Raw genomic sequence first — 18,763 nt, forward strand, 5'->3', positions numbered from 1 at the left:
GCCGATCGAAAGGTCGGCGGTTCGAATACCCGCGGCGGGGTGCGTTCCCGCTGCTCGGTCCCAGCGCCTGCCAACCTAGCAGTTCGAAAGCACCCCCGGGTGCAAGTAGATAAATAGGTACCGCTTACCAGTGGGAAGGTAAACGGCGTTCCGTGTGCTGCGCTGGCTCGCCAGATGCAGCTTTGTCACGCTGGCCACGTGACCCGGAAGTGTCTCCGGACAGCGCTGGCCCCCGGCCTATAGATGTGAGATGGGCGCACAAACCCCAGAGTCTGTCAAGACTGGCCCGCTCGGGCAGGGGTACCTTTACCTTTACCTTACTGGATTACCGCTTAGGTCTGCCTTCACCTTAAGAAGTGCATCCTTCAAATCACGTAACGCACTTAACTTTTAAGAGAGCTTGGCCGTACATTCTTGATTTCTAAATCTAGAACACTGTGTCCTACAGAGTTTTGAGCACCCCCCCCCCCCAAATCAAGAAGGTGGAAGGCTGTCATATCTGATTTACAATCTAGACACACAAGGGCTATTCTCAAGGGCTGGGCCTGTTGATTCACTGAGCCCAACATCAATTTCACAGCAAAGTTTAAATCATCTTTGCTATAAAACCCCTAATGTGAAAGCAAAACCTGCATTAGCTGAGATCTTGTGTTTCATTTTGTTCTTCCAAATTCTCTCCCGTTTTCCTACGCGATACAAAAAAACCCCCAAAAAACCACATGCAAGAGGGGCTTCTTTAGCCTCAATCCTAAATTCAGTGGGGCTTGCCTTGTGTGAAAACGTATTATGGATCAAGCTGTAGCACTCTAGCCAGCTTTCTTGTTTGTCCAACCCCTGTGTCACATTTAATGTGCTTTAACCAAGGATAGTGTGTCACACGCGATGCAATTAACTACCCGAAAACCCAGATAAATTGCATCTCCTTTCAGCTGTTCCGACTTCAATGCAGATTATAAATAAATAAATAAAATCCCACAGCCAGTAGTGGCATCATGCTGGTTACTGTTAAGACCTTGTTATGTTAAATATAATATACTCTCTTTATCGTTGTGATTGTTCAGCTGACAGCTGTTCAGGGCAGAACTGAAGCTCCCTGCGCTATAATGGGAGCTGTAAGATCTTTCCGATGTTGCAGTCCAATCCTGTCCTATCTCCACTCATGCTGTCTTAGACTAAAAAGGCAACATGCACTGTTGATGGAGCTCCTTTTGTCATTTCCTTACCTACTTGGGCTATGAGATGTTAACGAGAGACAACCAAAAAAAGCACAAAAGGATGAGATCAGTGGGAAACAGGCAGCAGAGGAGGAGGGACAATGTAGCTTTCAGAAACATACAGAGGGTGCTGCCGCCTCCGAAAAATTAAGTGCCAGACAAAGCATTTGGGCAGAACTGTGAAATTTCAGTTTTTCCTAACACTTTTTAGATCAGTGATCTTGCAGCTTAAACAGGCAATGGTGAGCAGCTGCAAACCTGGTAGCCCATTTTATTAGACTTCCCAAGTTACCTATGTGTTCTTCTATTAAAATATGTGTGTGTGTGTGTGTGTGTGTGTTGGCATCTGTCTGTCTTGAGAGACAATGGAGTGAGTTTCTGGGGTATCTGAAGAAGTGTGCATGCACACGAAAGGCCATACCAATAACAAACTTAGTTGGTCTCTAAGGTGCTACTTAGGGATGCGGGTGGCACTGTGGGTAAAACCTCAGCGCCTAGGACTTGCCGATTGCATGGTCGGCAGTTCGAATCCCCGCGGCGGGGTGCGCTCCCGTCGTTCGGTCCCAGCGCCTGCCAACCTAGCAGTTCGAAAGCACCCCCGGGTGCAAGTAGATAAATAGGGACCGCTTACCAGCGGGAAGGTAAACGGCGTTCCGTGTGCTGCGCTGGCTCGCCAGATGCAGCTTTGTCACGCTGGCCACGTGACCCAGAAGTGTCTGCGGACAGCGCTGGCTCCCGGCCTATAGAGTGAGATGAGCGCACAACCCTAGAGTCTGTCAAGACTGGCCCGTACGGACACGGGGTACCTTTACCTTTACCTAAGGTGCTACTGGAAGGATTTTTATTATTATTTGTTTCATCTGGGGGTGAAGTTAAACTTATAGCTGCTGCCTCTCACATTGTTCTTACTGCGATAGCAGCACCGAAGTGACCTCCTTGTGGAGCAAGCCTGGGCAGTGTGTATGGAAGTCCTGGGCTGTCCAAATGACAAGCTCCCAACCCCACTCGGCCTCACTAATGTGGTCCAAAGGAAAGCAGAGCAATACACTGGGCACCAGCTTGGCTGCAGGAATTGCCAGGAGGCATACAAGATCATAGAATCATAGAGTTGGAAGAGACCACAAGGGCCATCGAGTCCAACCCCCTGCCAAGCAGGAAAGACCATCAGAGCACTCCTGACATATGGTTGTCAAGCCTCTGCTTAAAGACCGCCAAAGAAGGAGACTCCACCACACTCCTTGGCAGCAAATTCCACTGTCGAACAGCTCTTACTGTCAGGAAGTTCTTCCTAATGTTTAGGTGGAATCTTCTTTCTTGTAGTTTGGATCCATTGCTCCGTGTCCGCTTCTCTGGAGCAGCAGAAAACAACCTTTCTCCCTCCTCTATGTGACATCCTTTTATATATTTGAACATGGCTATCATATCACCCCTTAACCTCCTCTTCTCCAGGCTAAACATGCCCAGCTCCCTTAGCCGTTCCTCATAAGGCATCGTTTCCAGGCCTTTGACCATTTTGGTTGCCCTCCTCTGGACAAGTGCCGTACAGACGGCGGTGGGATCCCTCCGTCACTGCTACAGCCACAAACGGAGGATCCTCCACATGTGGCTGTGGCGGCATGATGGCTGCTTGTGCTACCGCGAGCCGCCGCAGGGTGCCTTCTTGTCACCCCCCCCGATATGGCACCTGGGGCGCAGTGCCCCCTGTTGTGATGCCACTGAGTGGGGGAGGATTTCGTCTTGGGGTTTGGTCCCAAACTCTTATTCGCCAATGAAAAAAGGTAAAGGACCCCAGGATGGTTAAGTCCAGTCAAAGGCGACTATGGGGTTGCGGTGCTCATCTCACTTTCAGGCCAAGGGAACCGGTGTTTGTCCACAGACAGCTTTCCGACTCATGTGGCCAGCATGATTAAACCGCTTCTGGCACAACAGGACACCGTGACGGAAATCAGAGCGCACGGAAATGCCGTTTACCTTCCCGCCACAGCAGTACCTATTTATCTACTTGCACAGGCGTGCTTTCGAACTGCTAGGTTAGCAGGGGTGGGACAGAGCAATGGGAGCTCACTCCATCGCAGGGATTCGAACCGCTGACCTTACGATTGGCAAGCCCAAGAAGCTCAGTGGTTTAGACCACAGCGCCAATAGTATAGCCGCATGGCAGCAGTTTAGGATCAGAGGCTCCCTTTCCAGGTGGACGAGCCCCGTCTGCCCCTGACTTCCCTCTACAGCATGTACAGAAACCGCCTTCTTGCCAGTTGGACCCACTTTTGGTCTCGTCCACTCAATCCACTGGAGCCTGTCTTTGAACTCAGGGGAAGTCCCTAACTCACCAAGGATTTGAGAGCCTTTGTATGGAAGTGATGTTATATGGAAAACATCTGGATATGGCTACTGGATAAATAAAAAAAAATCCACGCAGGATTACAAACTGTTCTAACCAGCTTGTGGAGACTATCAGAGGTCACAAAGAGAAAGGAAAAATATATGAAAATAACAACAAGAAATGTGGAAAAACAATAAGAAAGGACTGGATAGTACTGTGAACATCATAAGGTTAGATTTGTGGACATTAAAACAGCAGTAAGAAGCAAGACGTTGATTGGATCCCCTTCGGAACTTGAAATATGGGTACCCTCAACAAAAATTTAAAATTCGGCTGTGTAATTTGGAATTTATGCAGTTTGGTTTGATTTGATGTGATTGGTCGGTTAATAAAAAATTATTCTTAAAAAAAAAAAGCCATCGGCTACCCTCACCTGGTTTAGCTGGCCAGCTGAAACCACTTCCTTGTCTGCTGTTGCATGCTGACACCTTCTAGAAGCTACAAGTGAGAGCTGAGTGCAGGATGGAGACCAAAGGTAGACAAACTACACCGGAAGGAGCACAGTTTAACCACCAAATATAGAAGCTAAGAAATCCCTGCCTGATCTGGCAGGTATGGTAGCCTTGATTCTGCGGAGCAACATGAGGGAATAAAAGTAATTGCTACCATTAAGTGAATTTACTTTGCTACCATGGGGGGTGGGAAGCAAAATATATATGCGAGTGCTGGGCTCACTGAGCTTGGACCTTCTTTTTATTTTATACCCACATATTGCAGTGCAGACGTAAAGCTGCCTGGGACTGCTTAGTTTTGTATTTCCTTGCTTTCAAGCATTTAAATTGCTCTAACCTTAGGCATGGGATGTGGTTGGTGCTGTGGGTTAAACCACAGAGCGTAGGACTTGCCGATCAGAAGCTCGGCGGTTCGAATCCCCTTGACGGGGTGAGCTCCCGTTGCTCGGTCCCTGCTCCTGCCAACCTAGCAGTTCGAAAGCACGTCAAAGTGCAAGTAGATAAATAGGTACCGCTCCAGCGGGAAGGTAAACAGCTTTTCCGTGTGCTGCTCTGGTTCGCCAGAAGTGGCTTAGACGTGCCAATAAAGCGAGATGAGCGCTGCAACCCCAGAGTCAGCCACAACTGGAACTAATGGTCGGGGCCCCTTTACCGTTACCGTTACCTTTAGGCATGGACTCTATCTATAAATGGTGCTTGGGCCCTTTTTCCCTGCTGGATTTTATGAAAAATGGAAAGAATTAATAGCCTGGAGCTCTTTTTCTGCCACTCCTAAATTATACACAAAGCGTCTTGCAAGAAGGCTTTCAGAATCTGGTGCTTTATCACACAGCCAAAGGTTTGGTGCACGGGAGAGATTCTCACCATGTGTGGAAGGCGGATATTGGCAAGACTTTGGATAAGAGTCTGGCTCAGCCCTGAGAGCTCAAGGAAGAGGGCTTCGTTCTGCTCCTCTATAATCTTGTTCTCCTCCTCAATGTTCTTGAGGTTCTTCTCCATGCTTGAGATCTGCAGGAGGTGGGAGGGAAACATGGATTAGGGAAGAGAAATGGTCACTGTCTTTCAACATTCTGTGAGTGCCACAAGGCTTATATTTATTAGGTTCATATCCTGCTCCACAAGTGGAACAAACAGGTTCATGGCTGCTGCTGCTGCTGCAAACCGTAAATCTGAATCTCTTCCTTCTTCTCGGTCTTCCTCTCTTTTTGTCATGCCAGATGGAGGACATTAAATGATCACACTGTAAGTCTCCCAGCCTTCACTCAGCTTTGTTGACTGGTGTTTGCAAAGGCAGAGGAATGCGCAATGCAGCAATATTGTGGGGTAATAAAAGCAGTTGACATCAGGCTGCTGTGGAGTCTCATTACAAGTATACATTCATATACTATGGTATCTCGGTTGTCGAACACAATCTGTTCAGGAAGACCGTTCGACTTCCGAAATGTTCGATGACCGAGATGCAAAGGGCTGGCTGCAAAGTCAATGGAGAAAATGGGGGAAAAAATGCAGTGGAAGCCGTTTGACTTCTGAGGAATGTTCGAAAACGGAAGCAATTACTTCCGGGTTTTCGGCATTCGAAAACTGAAACGTTCGGCTTCTGAGACGCTCAAAAACCGAGGTACCACTGTACATTCAACCAGGCATTCTCAGTAGTCATGCCCGCCCTATGGAACCCCTTCCCATCAGATGTCAACGAAATACAGTGGTACCTCTGGTTAAGAACTTAATTCGTTCTGGAGGTCCGTTCTTAATCTGAAACCGATCTTAACCTGAGGTACCACTTTAGCTTTGTGGTTTTTTAAAAAATTAGATTGCTTTCATTGCATATTAAAATTGTTGTTCTGTACCAAATTGTTTTATTGCACAGCACCCTGGTGTTATTTTAGTGAGAGCGGGTGTATATGTCTATTTTAAATAAAGAAATAGTACAAGTGCATTTACCTGTGACTGCAGCTTCACCATGGCTGCTTCCATCTCAGTGTTGGATTCATTCAGCTCACTAATCTCTTTGTTTAACTGCTTAATTTCTTCGTCGTTCTCTAGAACTGCAAGGATGAAATAAAGAAGTGGTCAGGCAATTTCCTGCTCTAATATATGCAGATAGAACCTACACGGAGTAGATCCATTTAAATTAATGAAACTAAATTACGTAATCATTTCTGCTAACTTCAGTGTTACTCTGAGTAGCACTGAATACCACCCTTGGACTCCAGTGTACTGTCAAATAATAATAATAATAATAATAATAATAATAATAATAATAATAATAATAATAGTAATAAAATAATTTATTTATACCCCGCCCATCTGGCTGAGTTTCCCCAGCCACTCTGGGCGGCTCCCAATCGAGTGTTAAAAACAATACAGCATTAAATATTAAAAACTTCCCTAAACTGGGCTGCCTTCAGATGTCTTTTAAAGATAAGATAGCTGCCTATTTCCTTGACATCTGATGGGAGGGCGTTCTACAGGGCGGGCGCCACTACCGAGAAGGCCCTCTGTCTGGTTCCCTGTAACCTCACTTCTCACAGAGAGGGAACCGCCAGAAGGCCCTCGGCGCTGGACCTCAGTGTCCAGGCTGAACGATGGGGGTGGAGACGCTCCTTCAGGTATACTGGACCGAGGCCGTTTAGGGCTTTAAAGGTCAGCACCAACACTTTGAATTGAGCTCGGAAATGTACTGTCGACATAATAATGTTTAGCCCTCATGTAACATCATTGGAGTGCTCTAAGCACTTAATATACAGATCATAAAAATAAATTTGTTTTCTGTAGTCCTAGAGCGAGGGTGTCACAAATATGGTAGATACAACTCCCATCGACCCTAACCGAGGACCATGCAGACTAGGGATGATGGAACTAGTTTTCTAACAACTTCTGGTGAGAGTACCTTGCTATTGCTGGTAGGACCTAAACGAATGTGTTCACATTACAGTAGCACCTTGGTTGTCAAACTTAATCTGTTCTGGGAGTCCATTTGACTCCGGGAACAGTTCGAAAACCAAGGTGTGGCTTCCGATTGACTACAGGAACTTCCTGCACTCAATTGGAAGCTGCGTAAGCTGCGTCAGGCGTTCAGCTTCCAAAAAATGTTCGCAAACCGGAAAACTCACTTCTGGGTTTGTGGCGTTCGGGAGCCAATTTGTTCAACAACGAAGCTGTTTGATAACCAAGGTACCACTGTACAAGAAAGGCGACTTCAGCTAAACAAGGACCCCTGGACAGTTAAGTCCAATCAAAGATGACTATGGGGTGTGGCGCTCATCTCGCTTTTCAGGCTGAGGGAGCCGGCGTTTGGTCACAGCTTTCTGGGTCTTGTGGCCAGCATAACTAAACCACGTCTGGCACAACGGAACAGCGTGATGGAAGCCAGAGCGCACAGAAATGACGTTTACCTTCCTGCCGCAGTGGTACCTATTTATCTACTTGCACTGGTATGCTTTTGAGCTGCTAGGTTGGCAGGAGCTGGGACAGAGCAATGGGAGCTCACCACCATTGTGCAGATTCGAATCGCTGACCTTCGGATCAGCAAGCCCAAGAAGCTCAGTGGTTTAGACCACAGCGCCACCCGTGCACCTTTAACAGAAATAATCACCTTGGGAGGTGGTGGTTCTCCTTAGTTAGAGGTTATTAAGCAGATACTGGAAGGTCAGTTTTGGGGGATGTTATAGCAATGGGTTTCCTGCATTGGTAGTGGGTTGGTGAAATGACCTTTAATGGCCCTTGCAAAATTTACAATCATATCATCTCATTAATTATAATATTTAGTGGCAAGGTAAGTTGCACCCCCCCAATCATATTAAAAATGGAGGTTGGGGTGAAACAGAAAGAAGAGAGTTTGGCTAGTGAGTTACAGCTGAGAATCAAGGACTTTCTACAACACTGGCTTTATCATATGGTGAGCACTGTACTGCATAATGATTTAAACTAGATCCTTCACACTGATACCACAACATTCTGGTCACAATATCACATGTGATCTAGCAGGCTGAAAAAACTGGGGGCATTTTAAGAGCAAATTTAGTGGCGAGGCATATTTTTAGCTTTTGGAAATTGTGCAAGAATCAAATAGTGGAGAGTATGCAATCGGTAGCAAGATGGATATTTACTCTTGTTGGGGATTTCCAGACTGCAAGAAACATGCTGCCTGAATAGCAGAGCAAATCCTTAGCAAGTAAGTTAGCAAGTACTAATTCAATTGGCATGGATCATCTCGGTCCAATGGAAATGCTAATGGTGTGGACACACACAATCTGTAAGGTTATGTTAATTTTTTCAAAATCAAATTTTCAAATATGCAAAACTAGCCAAGTGATAAATCTGGTTCTCTTACCATCACTGGTCTTGAATTTAGCGCTGAGAATTTCATCCCCTGAGATTTTCCCCTTTTTCCCAGCAAAAGTAGCTCTTGGACACCCCGACAGGCTAAAATGATAAACAAAAGTGGATTTTATTAGAACCTCCAGGATTAATTGCAGCCAGGTAATTAAGGCTGAGCTAAAATTACCGTACTTGCAATAGCATAAAAGCCTCCCTTGTGGGGTGAAATTCAGCATTCTTTGTAAATATGTTCAGTCACTGTGCAATCTTGTGCATTCAGAATTTACTATTTAAGGAAACTTACTACCAAGTAAGTGTGCAAAGAATTGCAGCCTTATTCATAACTATTGCCCTAACTTGCATTGCTCCCAGTTGCCCTCCTTGCCATAATCATGTAAGCAAATCTGACTGGTTGTGTTGACCCACAAGATCACCTATGTCTTACGATGCTGTGTCTGATGTAGCTTTGTGATATTCGTTACATGATCCTTGACTAGGTCAGATTACTTATGTGAGCAATTTAGAGAGTACTAGGAAAAGGCCTTTGTTTGAAATCTATGTGAGCCACTGCATTTACCGTATTTTTCGCTCTATAAGACGCACCAGACCACAAGACGCACCTAGTTTTTGGAGGAGGAAAACAAGAAAAGAAATATTCTGAATCTCAGAAGCCAGAACAGCAAGAGGGATTGCTGCACAGTGAAAGCAGCAATACCTCTTGTTGTTCTGGCTTCTGGGATAGCTGCGCAGCCTGCATTCGCTCCATAACACACACACACACACACATTTCCCCTTACTTTTTAGGAGGGCAAAAGTGAGTCTTAAAGAGCAAAAAATATGGTAAATAGTGGACAAACAAAGTGGACGAACACCCTGGCTCAGTTTAAGGTCATTTCCTACATTCCCAAGAAGCAGAAACCTCAGGTGCAAAATTAACAGCAGACATAGACAGCTCTGCTGAAATCGCTGGTTCTGATCCTACAGCGAAAATTTGTTGATGTGGGGAAGCATAGAGAACTTCTTAAAAAAATTTTTTTGTGAGGAAATCTTTCTCCACCTCTGGCATCCTTTCTCGTTGTTAATGCAAACTGGAAATGTTTGCATAAAATTTCAAAGCAAAATGAAAATAATGTGTTTTACTTCTCTGGGGGAAGAAATAACAATTTCTGTCTCTTTTTTCCTCCTTGTCACTCAATGGAAAAATCACAAAATGAATATAGCTATTTAATGCTCATTGTAAAACCATTTCCCAGGGAAGTTTCCATCCCCCTCCCACCCCAGTTGACGCAGTAAGTTTTTATAAGTCCGCCAGGAACTCAGTCATTTGGATTAGCTTGGCTGAATAGTTCGAAATAAATAAATAAATTGACAGTTGTATATGAGAGAAATTCCCTTGCAGGTTGCCCCATAAAAGATTCAGCTATAAAATGTGGATTCTAATCAAAGCACGTATTTTATGTCTCATAAATCCAAAGATATCCTCCTCCTGAAATTAGTTGTACTTGCGGATAGCCTGTTGTACTGTTCAGGACTTCATTAGAACCTTTCATGAGATACCCCCAGGCTTCCAACAGAAGAAGAAGAAGAAGAAGAGTTTGGATTTGATATCCCGCCTTTCACTCCCCTTCAGGAGTCTCAAAGCGGCTCACATTCTCCTTTCCCTTCCTCCCCCACAACAAACACTCTGTGAGGTGAGTGGGGCTGAGAGACTTCAAAGAAGTGTGACTGGCCCAAGGTCACCCAGCAGCTGCATGTGGAGGAGCGGAGACGCGAACCCGGTTCCCCAGATTACGAGACTACCGCTCTTAACCACTACACCACACTAATTATGTTCTTGTTGTTGTTTAGTCGTTTAGTCATGTCCGACTCTTCATGACCCCATGGACCAGAGCACGCCAGGCACTCCTGTCTTCCACCGCCTCCTGCAGTTTGGTCAAACTCATGCTGGTAGCTTCGAGAACACTATCCAACCATCTCGTCCTCTGTCGTCCCCTTCTCCTTGTGCCCTCCATCTTTCCCAACATCAGGGTCTTTTCCAGAGAGTCTTCTCTTCTCATGAGGTGGCCAAAGTATTGGAGCCTCATCTTCAGGATCTGTCCTTCCAGTGAGCACTCAGGGCTGATTTCCTTCAGAATGGAGAGGTTTGATCTTCTTGCAGTCCATGGGTCTCTCAAGGGTCTCCTCCGGCACCAGAATTCAAAAGCATCAATTCTTCGGCGATCAGCCTTCTTTATGGTCCAGCTCTCACTTCTATACATCACTACTGGGAAAACCATAGCTTTTACTATATTAATTATGTATTTATTTTATTTATATAGCGCTGTTCTACCAGTTTGAAACACTAGAATAAATAAATGCAAAACAAAGCAAAACAAAACATTATCAGGCCAACTTCAGGAGCTGGCGATTAAATGCTTCCTGGCCTGGGCTTCCTCACATCTGCCTTCCCTCCAGGCAGACAGGTCTTAAGCAGTCCCAGGGAAAGTGTGTGCAGGGGCAGGGGCCCCAACAGTTCTCCCAGGCCACTGATGGTCCCTTCAGGAGCTGGTGGCATGAGGTCTGCAGCCTGGGCAGAGGTGCAGGGTGGGTGGGGCAGATACTGTGAGCATGAAAGCTACCACGTTGTGTTGTGAAACAGCTTGGTTGGCTGGAGCATGGTGCTGACAAACGCCAAGGTTGCAGGTTCGATCCCTGTCAGGGACAGCTGCATATTCCTGCATTGCAGGCCGTTGAACTAGATGATCCTCAGGGCCTCTTCCAGGGAGCCAGTGTGGTGTAGTGGTTAAGAGCGGTAGTCTCGTAATCTGGGGAACCGGGTTCGCGTCTCCGCTCCTCCACATGCAGCTGCTGGGTGACCTTGGGCTAGTCACACTTCTCTGAAGTCTCTCAGCCCTACTCACCTCACAGAGTGTTTGTTGTGGGGGAGGAAGGGGAAGGAGATTGTTAGCCTCTTTGAGACTCCTTAAGGGGAGTGAAAGGTGGGATATCGAGTCCAAATTCTTCTCCTTCTCCTTCCAGCTCTGGTTCTATGTAATGTCCATCCAGAGCTGGGATTAACAACGGACCCCTTGAGCAATCCTGTGGGATGTCATCCACTGGGAGCAGTCAAGTACCACATTCCTTGTTTTGCAAGAGTGGACATGCAAGGGAATGTTTGGTCCAGCCAGTCGAAACTTCCTGTTCCTCCTGGCCTGCAGCATCCTTCCTTGCATGTGACTAGTAGGTGGGCGAGACCTTCCCTGACCTAACAAAAGGTTCAGCCACACAGCTACCTCTCCTTCTTTCTCTTCGATCTTCCTTTCATCCTGTGAACCTCCTGTACTGCTGGCTGTCAGCCAAGCAGTCCCCCAGGTTATCTCCCATATGGGGTAAAGCTGTTTGTACATGTTTGTAACTTTAAGCCTAAGGCCTGCTTTCAGGGATCACACTGTGCTCTGCCAGATCATGAGTAAAACTACTATTTGTTACTTATGGATAAGACTGTGGTGTCTTTATTCTTTTAGGAGGGATTTAAAAGGGGTCTTACCAGGAATATTAGAACATATCTCAATCTGGACAAGCCAGATTGAATTGCTTATTGTCTTAAGAAACTCACACGAGTTTGCACCCAGCTTTCTAGTGCGTAAGAAGGGAAATGCACTCTGCTAAGTGAAGGAACTTCCTAGTCTAAGTTAGGAAGGATATTACCGTATATACTCGGTATAAGCTGACCCAAATATAAGCCGAGGCACCTAATTTTACCATAAAACACTGGGAAAACTTACTGACTCAAGTATAAGCGGGTCCACCACACCACAAACCTGAGGGGGACTTTTTCAGCATAAAAAATGTGCTGAAAAAGTCGGCTTATACTCGAGTATATAGTGGCACTGGCATTGTGGGAATGTTGATGGCAGGCAAAAGCTTGGATTGCCAAGATCGGGCAGCTTGCTTTACACGAGAAGCTCACACCACATCACAGAGTTGGCAGAGGACCTAAAGGGAAGGACGAGTTGCAGGAGCTTGCATGCATTTCCTAATGTACAGTGGCAAATGGCAGATTCCACATATGGCGCATGGAAGAGACGTGGGCCTGCAGATCTGTTAATGCTTTCATGTGTTGCAACCGGTGTTTTCGTTTCTGTTTGGGGAAAAATGTCGAACTAGTACTCCTGTCTTGATAAAAGGGCCGTGGGTGTCACCAGAAAATAGTTGCTATGGGCAGCGAAAGAAGAGAAAAGTGATGATACTTCATACCAGTGAGTACCATCACAAAAAGCACTGGTTGCAGTAGAAGTACTGTATGAACTCAAAGGAAAATGGGCACTGTGACAGGAGCATCGTTATTCCAGTGTTTGTTGCTATAGTTTACTGCTTAAGAGAAAATAATTAAAAAGGAGATGACAACAAGCTACTCAGTGGAGGGCAGTTATCTTCGGACCCTCCTTGTAAACTTCTGGCTGTTCACTGTTGGAAACGGGCTGCTGGGCCAGACAGACTTTTAGTCTGAGCCAGCAAAACAGTTAGTTCTTCTTTCTTCCAGTGTGGTGTAGTGGTTAAGAGCGGTAGTCTCGTAATCTGGGGAACTGGGTTCGCGTCTCCGCTCCTCCACATGCAGCTGCTGGGTGACCTTGGGCCAGTCACACTTCTCTGAAGTCTCTCAGCCCCACTCACCTCACAGAGTGTTTGTTGTGGGGGAGGAAGGGAAAGGAGAATGTTAGCCGCTTTGAGACTCCTTCGGGTAGTGATAAAGCGGGATATCAAATCCAAACTCCTCCTCCTCCTCCTCCTCCTCTTCTTCTTCTTCTTCTTCTTCTTCTTCTTCTTCTCTGACACAACTGACACAATTTCATAGGATGCCCCTGTGTGTATCCTCCACCTGCTTTGCAGAATTACGATAGGTTTGGTGACCTAGTCTCAGTTTACAAGTACCAGACGTATCTTGGGAGAAGGATATAGCTGGGCATGGATCTTTCACATCTGTTATCCCGGTGGAAAGCTCCGCAACTGTCAGCTTGCTTTCCAGATCCATTGGCTCAATGCATGACAGATGCAAAACTGGCCTCTGGTGTGGGTTGCACAAGATAGTTCTATCCTGCAAAATCAGCAGCTACATTTGTGTTTATATGCCCTCTGGGCCTAGACATACAAACGGAGATGGTTCAAGAAATGAAATGTAACACATAGTATGGAACAGGCTTCCTCAACCTCAGCCCTCCAGATGTTTTGAGACTACAATTCCCATCATCCCTGACCACTGGTCCTGCTAGCTAGGGATCATGGGAGTTGTAGGCCAAAAATATCTGGAGGCCAAGGTTGAGGAAGCCTGGTATAGAATAAGACAAATCTCTTACAATCTCACTCGTCTACATGCAATTAAATTCTTGGGGGACATTTCTTGTTCCTAATTTCCTCTATCAATGCTGTGATGCAGTGTGCTAAACAAGGATGAAATATTTAGATTAGGAACAAGTTTTGCCTGGATTTGAAATTGAGTGAATTTTCAACATCCATGCATCAGAAGCTGTCTTTGCCCGCTCTGCCCCCAAATTCCTGATGTTCATACGAACTGTGTTTGGACTATTGAAGCAGGTAGCTAATTATACCACCACCCCTTAAACCACTGACACACATTTATTCTATATTTGGATGAGCTCACTATCGTAAATGAGTTTTGTAGAACTTCAAGAGTTTTGTAGAACTGGAAAAGGTTCAGGAAAGGGCAACCAAAATTATCAAGAGGCTGGATATTTGTGGATCATGTGAATACACTCTTTGGATTTCAGTGGCTGCTGCACGAGAGGATCCAAGCAGATCCACGGTCATTCTCCGTATTTCATCTCAAGGGGTAAAAGAAGGGGACAAGGGTGACGAGTGCATACTTCATTGAAACCTCAGGCAATCTAGCACAGATCAGCACAAGGGAGTCTAAAAAAAAATCTAGATATCTAGTTTGGTCCCAGGGCTCAGTTCCTGAGCAAGTATCGAGATGGTGTCGCAAAATGGACTTCACTGCTACCTTTTGCAAAAGACACCGGGACCACGTGCATAATGGTTACCTTCTGTGAGTGAGGAAGCTTCCATTTGCGTGACCTGAGCCATCACAACCTGGGGTTGGACAAGTGGGACCCTCGTTCTTGAGGGACTTCCATGAAAAGGATGAACCATTGAGAGACCCTTCTTTCTGCCTCCGGGCTGCGAGGGGGCACCCCGAGGCACTGCGATGGGAGGCGTATTTGCCACTGATGTGTCCAAGCCCAACACAACCGGGAACAGGGCACCTATAGAAATAAGAAGAAACAACACGGGTGGTGCTTTTGCTCGGATATAAACAAACAAACAGATTAAAGCTTGAGTCCATTTTGTTACGGAAAAGGAGCAATGCGGCAGCGAGCTGCAGCTGGCTGGAAAGCAAAACATGATGAGAATGTTGGGACTGTACCGTGGGAACAAAGGGACAGTCTATTCACAGTGCTGAGCACCGGAATTAGCTCAGAGTGTAATTTGACCTGTATAGGAAGTACAGGAGGTGGAGTTTGTCTCTCTGCTGTTGGAGTTTGAAGAGAGCAGACGTGTTTCTCTGAAATGCTGCAAAGACAGAAATAAAGGCATGTAAATATATTTCTGTCTTATCTCTTTCCCCTCCCTGGGGGGAGCAGGGAGCAGGGAAGAGTGGTGTGTCCTTCTCACGCTGAGGAGGATCGCCGATCGCGACCTAGCCTGTATCCTGCCGGGAATGCAGACAGGGAAATCAAGCCGGGTGCCTGGAGAGTGGCCAGTTTCTCCTGATAAGGCTTGAATTTCCTAACACATTTTGCTGGTGGAAGTGTCTCATGAGTTCCGCTCCAGCCGGCAGAAGGGGTGGGAGATCACTTTCACTCTTCCTTCCTCCCCCCGACAGCCCTTGTGCTTCCCAAAAACTCTCTGCTGGACCACAAGCCCTTGGATGATGGGGAAGCACTTTGCTTTTGCGGAAGGGAGCTCAGGATCCAAACCTTAGAAGCCTACTTGAAGGAAGTAAAACAGCATCAGCATTATACCACATGTTACGTTTGCTTCATGTTACGTTCTTTCAGGTAAGGGATGCGGGTGGCGCTGTGGGTTAAACCACAGAGCCTAGGACTTGCTGATCAGAAGGTCGGTGGTTGAAATCCCCGCAACGGGGTGAGCTCCTGTTGCTCGGTCCCTGCTCCTGTCAACCTAGCAGTTCGAAAGCACGTCAAAGTGCAAGTAGATAAATAGGTACCGCTCCGGCGGGAAGGTAAACGGTGTTTCTGTGCGCTGCTCTGGTTCGCCAGAAGCGGCTTAGTCATGCTGGCCACATGACCTGGAAGCTGTACATCCGCTCCCTCGGCCAATAAAGCGAGATGAGTGCTGCAACCCCAGAGTCAGTCATGACTGGACCTAATGGTCAGGGGTCCCTTTACCTTTACGTTCTTTCAGGTTACGTCCCGCAGTGACCCGGAAGTACCTGAAAGGTTTACTTCCGGGTTTTGCTGCTTGCGCATGCGCAGAAGCGCTAAATCATGCTTCGCACCTGCGCACAAGCACCAAATCGCGCCGCGCACCTGCGCAGATATGGTGCTTCAGGTTGCGTTCTTTTCATGTTGTGAGCAGGCCTCCGGAACGGATCCCGTTTATAACCAGAGGTACCACTGTATCAGCTCCAGTAACCACCCAGGTGAATCAAACATTGAAACTGGCTATAAAATAAGGAATCAAGGAACCATAAGCACCATATATTTAAGGCGCACCCTCTCTCCCAAAGGTTCTTAGGAACTGTAGCTCACCCCTCACAGAACTAGAGTTCCAAGCCCTTTTAAAAAACAGCTCCCAGGATTCAAATTGGGGAGATGCTTTCAATGCCTGGTGTGTACGCAGATTAAAAGGTTCTTAATCACAGAAAGAAGGGTACTCATTCACTCTGCACAGCTCTTCAAAACTGTATAGGCTGCATGGAAACCAACACCTAGGGGCTGATGGGGGTTCGGTCCCCCAACAAAATATTTGCGTGTGTTTGGGTGAGAGGGGAGATTGCCCCATTCAGTGGAAAGCCTGAAGAGAGCCCATGCATGCTCTCCCATGTAAAAAAACCCCCTAAGCGAAACAGTAGCAGCAGGGGATCCCCTATTGAATGCCCAGTTACTGTGTAATTCCAATTGTATTTACAAATTACAAATGTATCCGAACTTGAAAATGGAAAGCAAAAAGCTGGTGGTCAACAAAAGAGCCTTAAAGAATCTCTCAAGGCTAATCTAAAAAAATGTAGTATAAACACTGACAACTGGGAAACACTGGTCTGCGAGCGCTCCAATTCGAAGACAGCTTTTACCAAAGATGCCATGGGTTTTGAAGATGCTCGAACTCAGGATGAAAGGGAAAGATGTGCTAAGAGGAAGGCATGCTTGGCAAATCCCCACGTGATCAACTCCCACCAGGGAACCAATGTCCCCACTGTGGAAGGATGTGTGGATCCAGAATTGGCCTCCAGAGTCACTTATGTATTCACAGTTAAAACTGTGTTTATGGAAGACAATCTTACTTGGTTATGAGTGATCGCCAAGGAAGACAATTGTATGTTTGTAAGGCTATGATCAGGGACGTGGGTGGCACTGTGGGTTAAACCACAGAGCCTAGGACTTGCCGATCAGAAGGTCAGCAGTTCGAATCCCCGCAACAGGGTGAGCTCCTATTGCTCGGTCCCTGCTCCTGCCAACCTAGCAGTTCGAAAGCACATCAAAGTGCAAGTAGATAAATAGGTACCACTCCGGCAGGAAGGTAAACGGCGTTTCCGTGCACTGCTCTGGTTCTCCAGAAGCGGCTTAGTCATGTTGGCCACATGACCCGGAAGCTGTACGCCGGCTCCCTCGGCCAGTAAAGTGAGATGAGCACCACAACCCCAAAGTCGGCCACAACTGGACCTAATGGTCAGGGGTCCCTTTACCTTTACCTTTAAGGCTATGTTCATAACTTGTGCTGAATGCAATCTTCCTGGCCCAGGAGATTCCTCGATTCTCAACCCCATCCACTGAATTTCACCCTTATTTCTTTGTTCCCTAAGCCATCAAATTTATCCAGATTCTCTTTGGGTTCTCCCCCATGGGTTCTCTCCCTGGCGCATCGAGTTCTGCCCTGGCTCCACTGAAGACCCCACCCGTTTTTTTCTGAAATCGGAAGTTGGCGACCCTGCTTACGCAGGGTCCTTGCCATTAAGGTTTCTGCGACTGGTTGCGTTTGTTTAAATATACATGTCAATTACAGTCACACCCACAAGTTTGCGACTACTCAAAGCTTTCAAAGAAGGAGTCGATGTGGAACAGCACAGCCGCCCCCTTTATGCAAGGCAGCAATTAGAAACGTCAACCACGACTGTCAAAACAAGAGTGCTTGCCTGCTCTTGAAACTCGTGTTCTGTGTTTCATTGTTATCATCATTATTTTTATTTTATTCCATAAAAACAACAACAGAGGAGTTGACAGTCGAGGGGCCGCACCACCGTTATTTCATACCCGCTCTGAGATAATTTGAAAAACGCTGATCCTGTTTTTAATCATCTGCAAATGCGGCACAATTCACTTATTATATCGTTGCCAGCAGGATGCTCACTAAATTCATAACTGCGTCGCTGTTTATATGATCGCAAGCAAATTACTGAAACCTCAGGAGAAAAAGAGGGAGGCCGAGGGAGGATAGAAAGGGGAAGGGAGCGATTAGCATGCAGCGTTTACGGCCCAGCCGTTACATATTTTACACTGTTAATTTAACTTTCATTACACTTTTATTGTAAAAAATAAACCAGAGTCTTATTGTGGCAAACAGCTGGCTTGGGATGTGTGGCGTGTGTATGTTTTAAAAATTTATTATTGCTGTTTAATTGAAGTTGCGGTAATGGCCGGTCAATTGAATAGTCGCTCTCCTGAATTGTCTTCTCCTTTTTTATTTTAAAGAGGGAAGGGAGAAGGTCGAGATGATTTGTGGAAGGCTGTTGCAATTGATGAGCTGCGTGATGCTTGCGTGGCCAGGCCAGAAAGCACGCCCTCCGATGTAAACGGCGTGAGGAAAGAGCAACAAGGCACCAGGGAATATATTAGTCTCTTCTTCTCGGTGGCGGCGTGGAAATCTCGGACCACAGCCAAGCAGATTTCTGGCACGCAGATGGAGCGCTGGAATTACAGCGGAGCCTCTTTATCGCAAACCTGCAGGGACCTCCATGAGAGCGTACCTTGTTAGAGAAGACAAAATGCTACCTTCCCAAGGACTAGAGGAGTTTGGAAAGGGAGGGGAAAGCTTGCCTTCCTGCAATTTTCTCCACCCGTCCATTTCATATAGCCTCTTATCTCTTCCATGAGGAATACAGGGTGCTGTCATGTACTGAGGCACACCACTAGTCCATCAAACTCAGTACTGTCTACACT

At 46.5% G+C, this 18,763-nt stretch overlaps 1 protein-coding gene across 4 annotated transcripts in view; it reads right to left on the bottom strand.

The window, feature by feature from the left end:
* Positions 1-18,763, bottom strand: part of MYT1 (myelin transcription factor 1) — a 175,697-nt gene that overhangs the window by 3,358 nt on the left and 153,576 nt on the right. For all 4 annotated transcript variants that reach the window (XM_082225857.1, XM_082225858.1, XM_082225856.1 and 1 more), the window contains 4 exons: positions 14,408-14,629; positions 8,383-8,474; positions 5,991-6,094; positions 4,914-5,057 (listed from right to left, as the gene is read on the bottom strand). In XM_082225857.1, the coding sequence (XP_082081983.1) occupies positions 4,914-5,057; positions 5,991-6,094; positions 8,383-8,474; positions 14,408-14,629 (562 nt within the window). The remainder of the gene's footprint in view (positions 1-4,913; positions 5,058-5,990; positions 6,095-8,382; positions 8,475-14,407; positions 14,630-18,763) is intronic.

The sequence above is a fragment of the Podarcis vaucheri genome (genome assembly GCF_965113315.1).
Source record: "Podarcis vaucheri genome assembly, chromosome: 6".
Lineage (NCBI taxonomy): Eukaryota > Metazoa > Chordata > Lepidosauria > Squamata > Lacertidae > Podarcis > Podarcis vaucheri.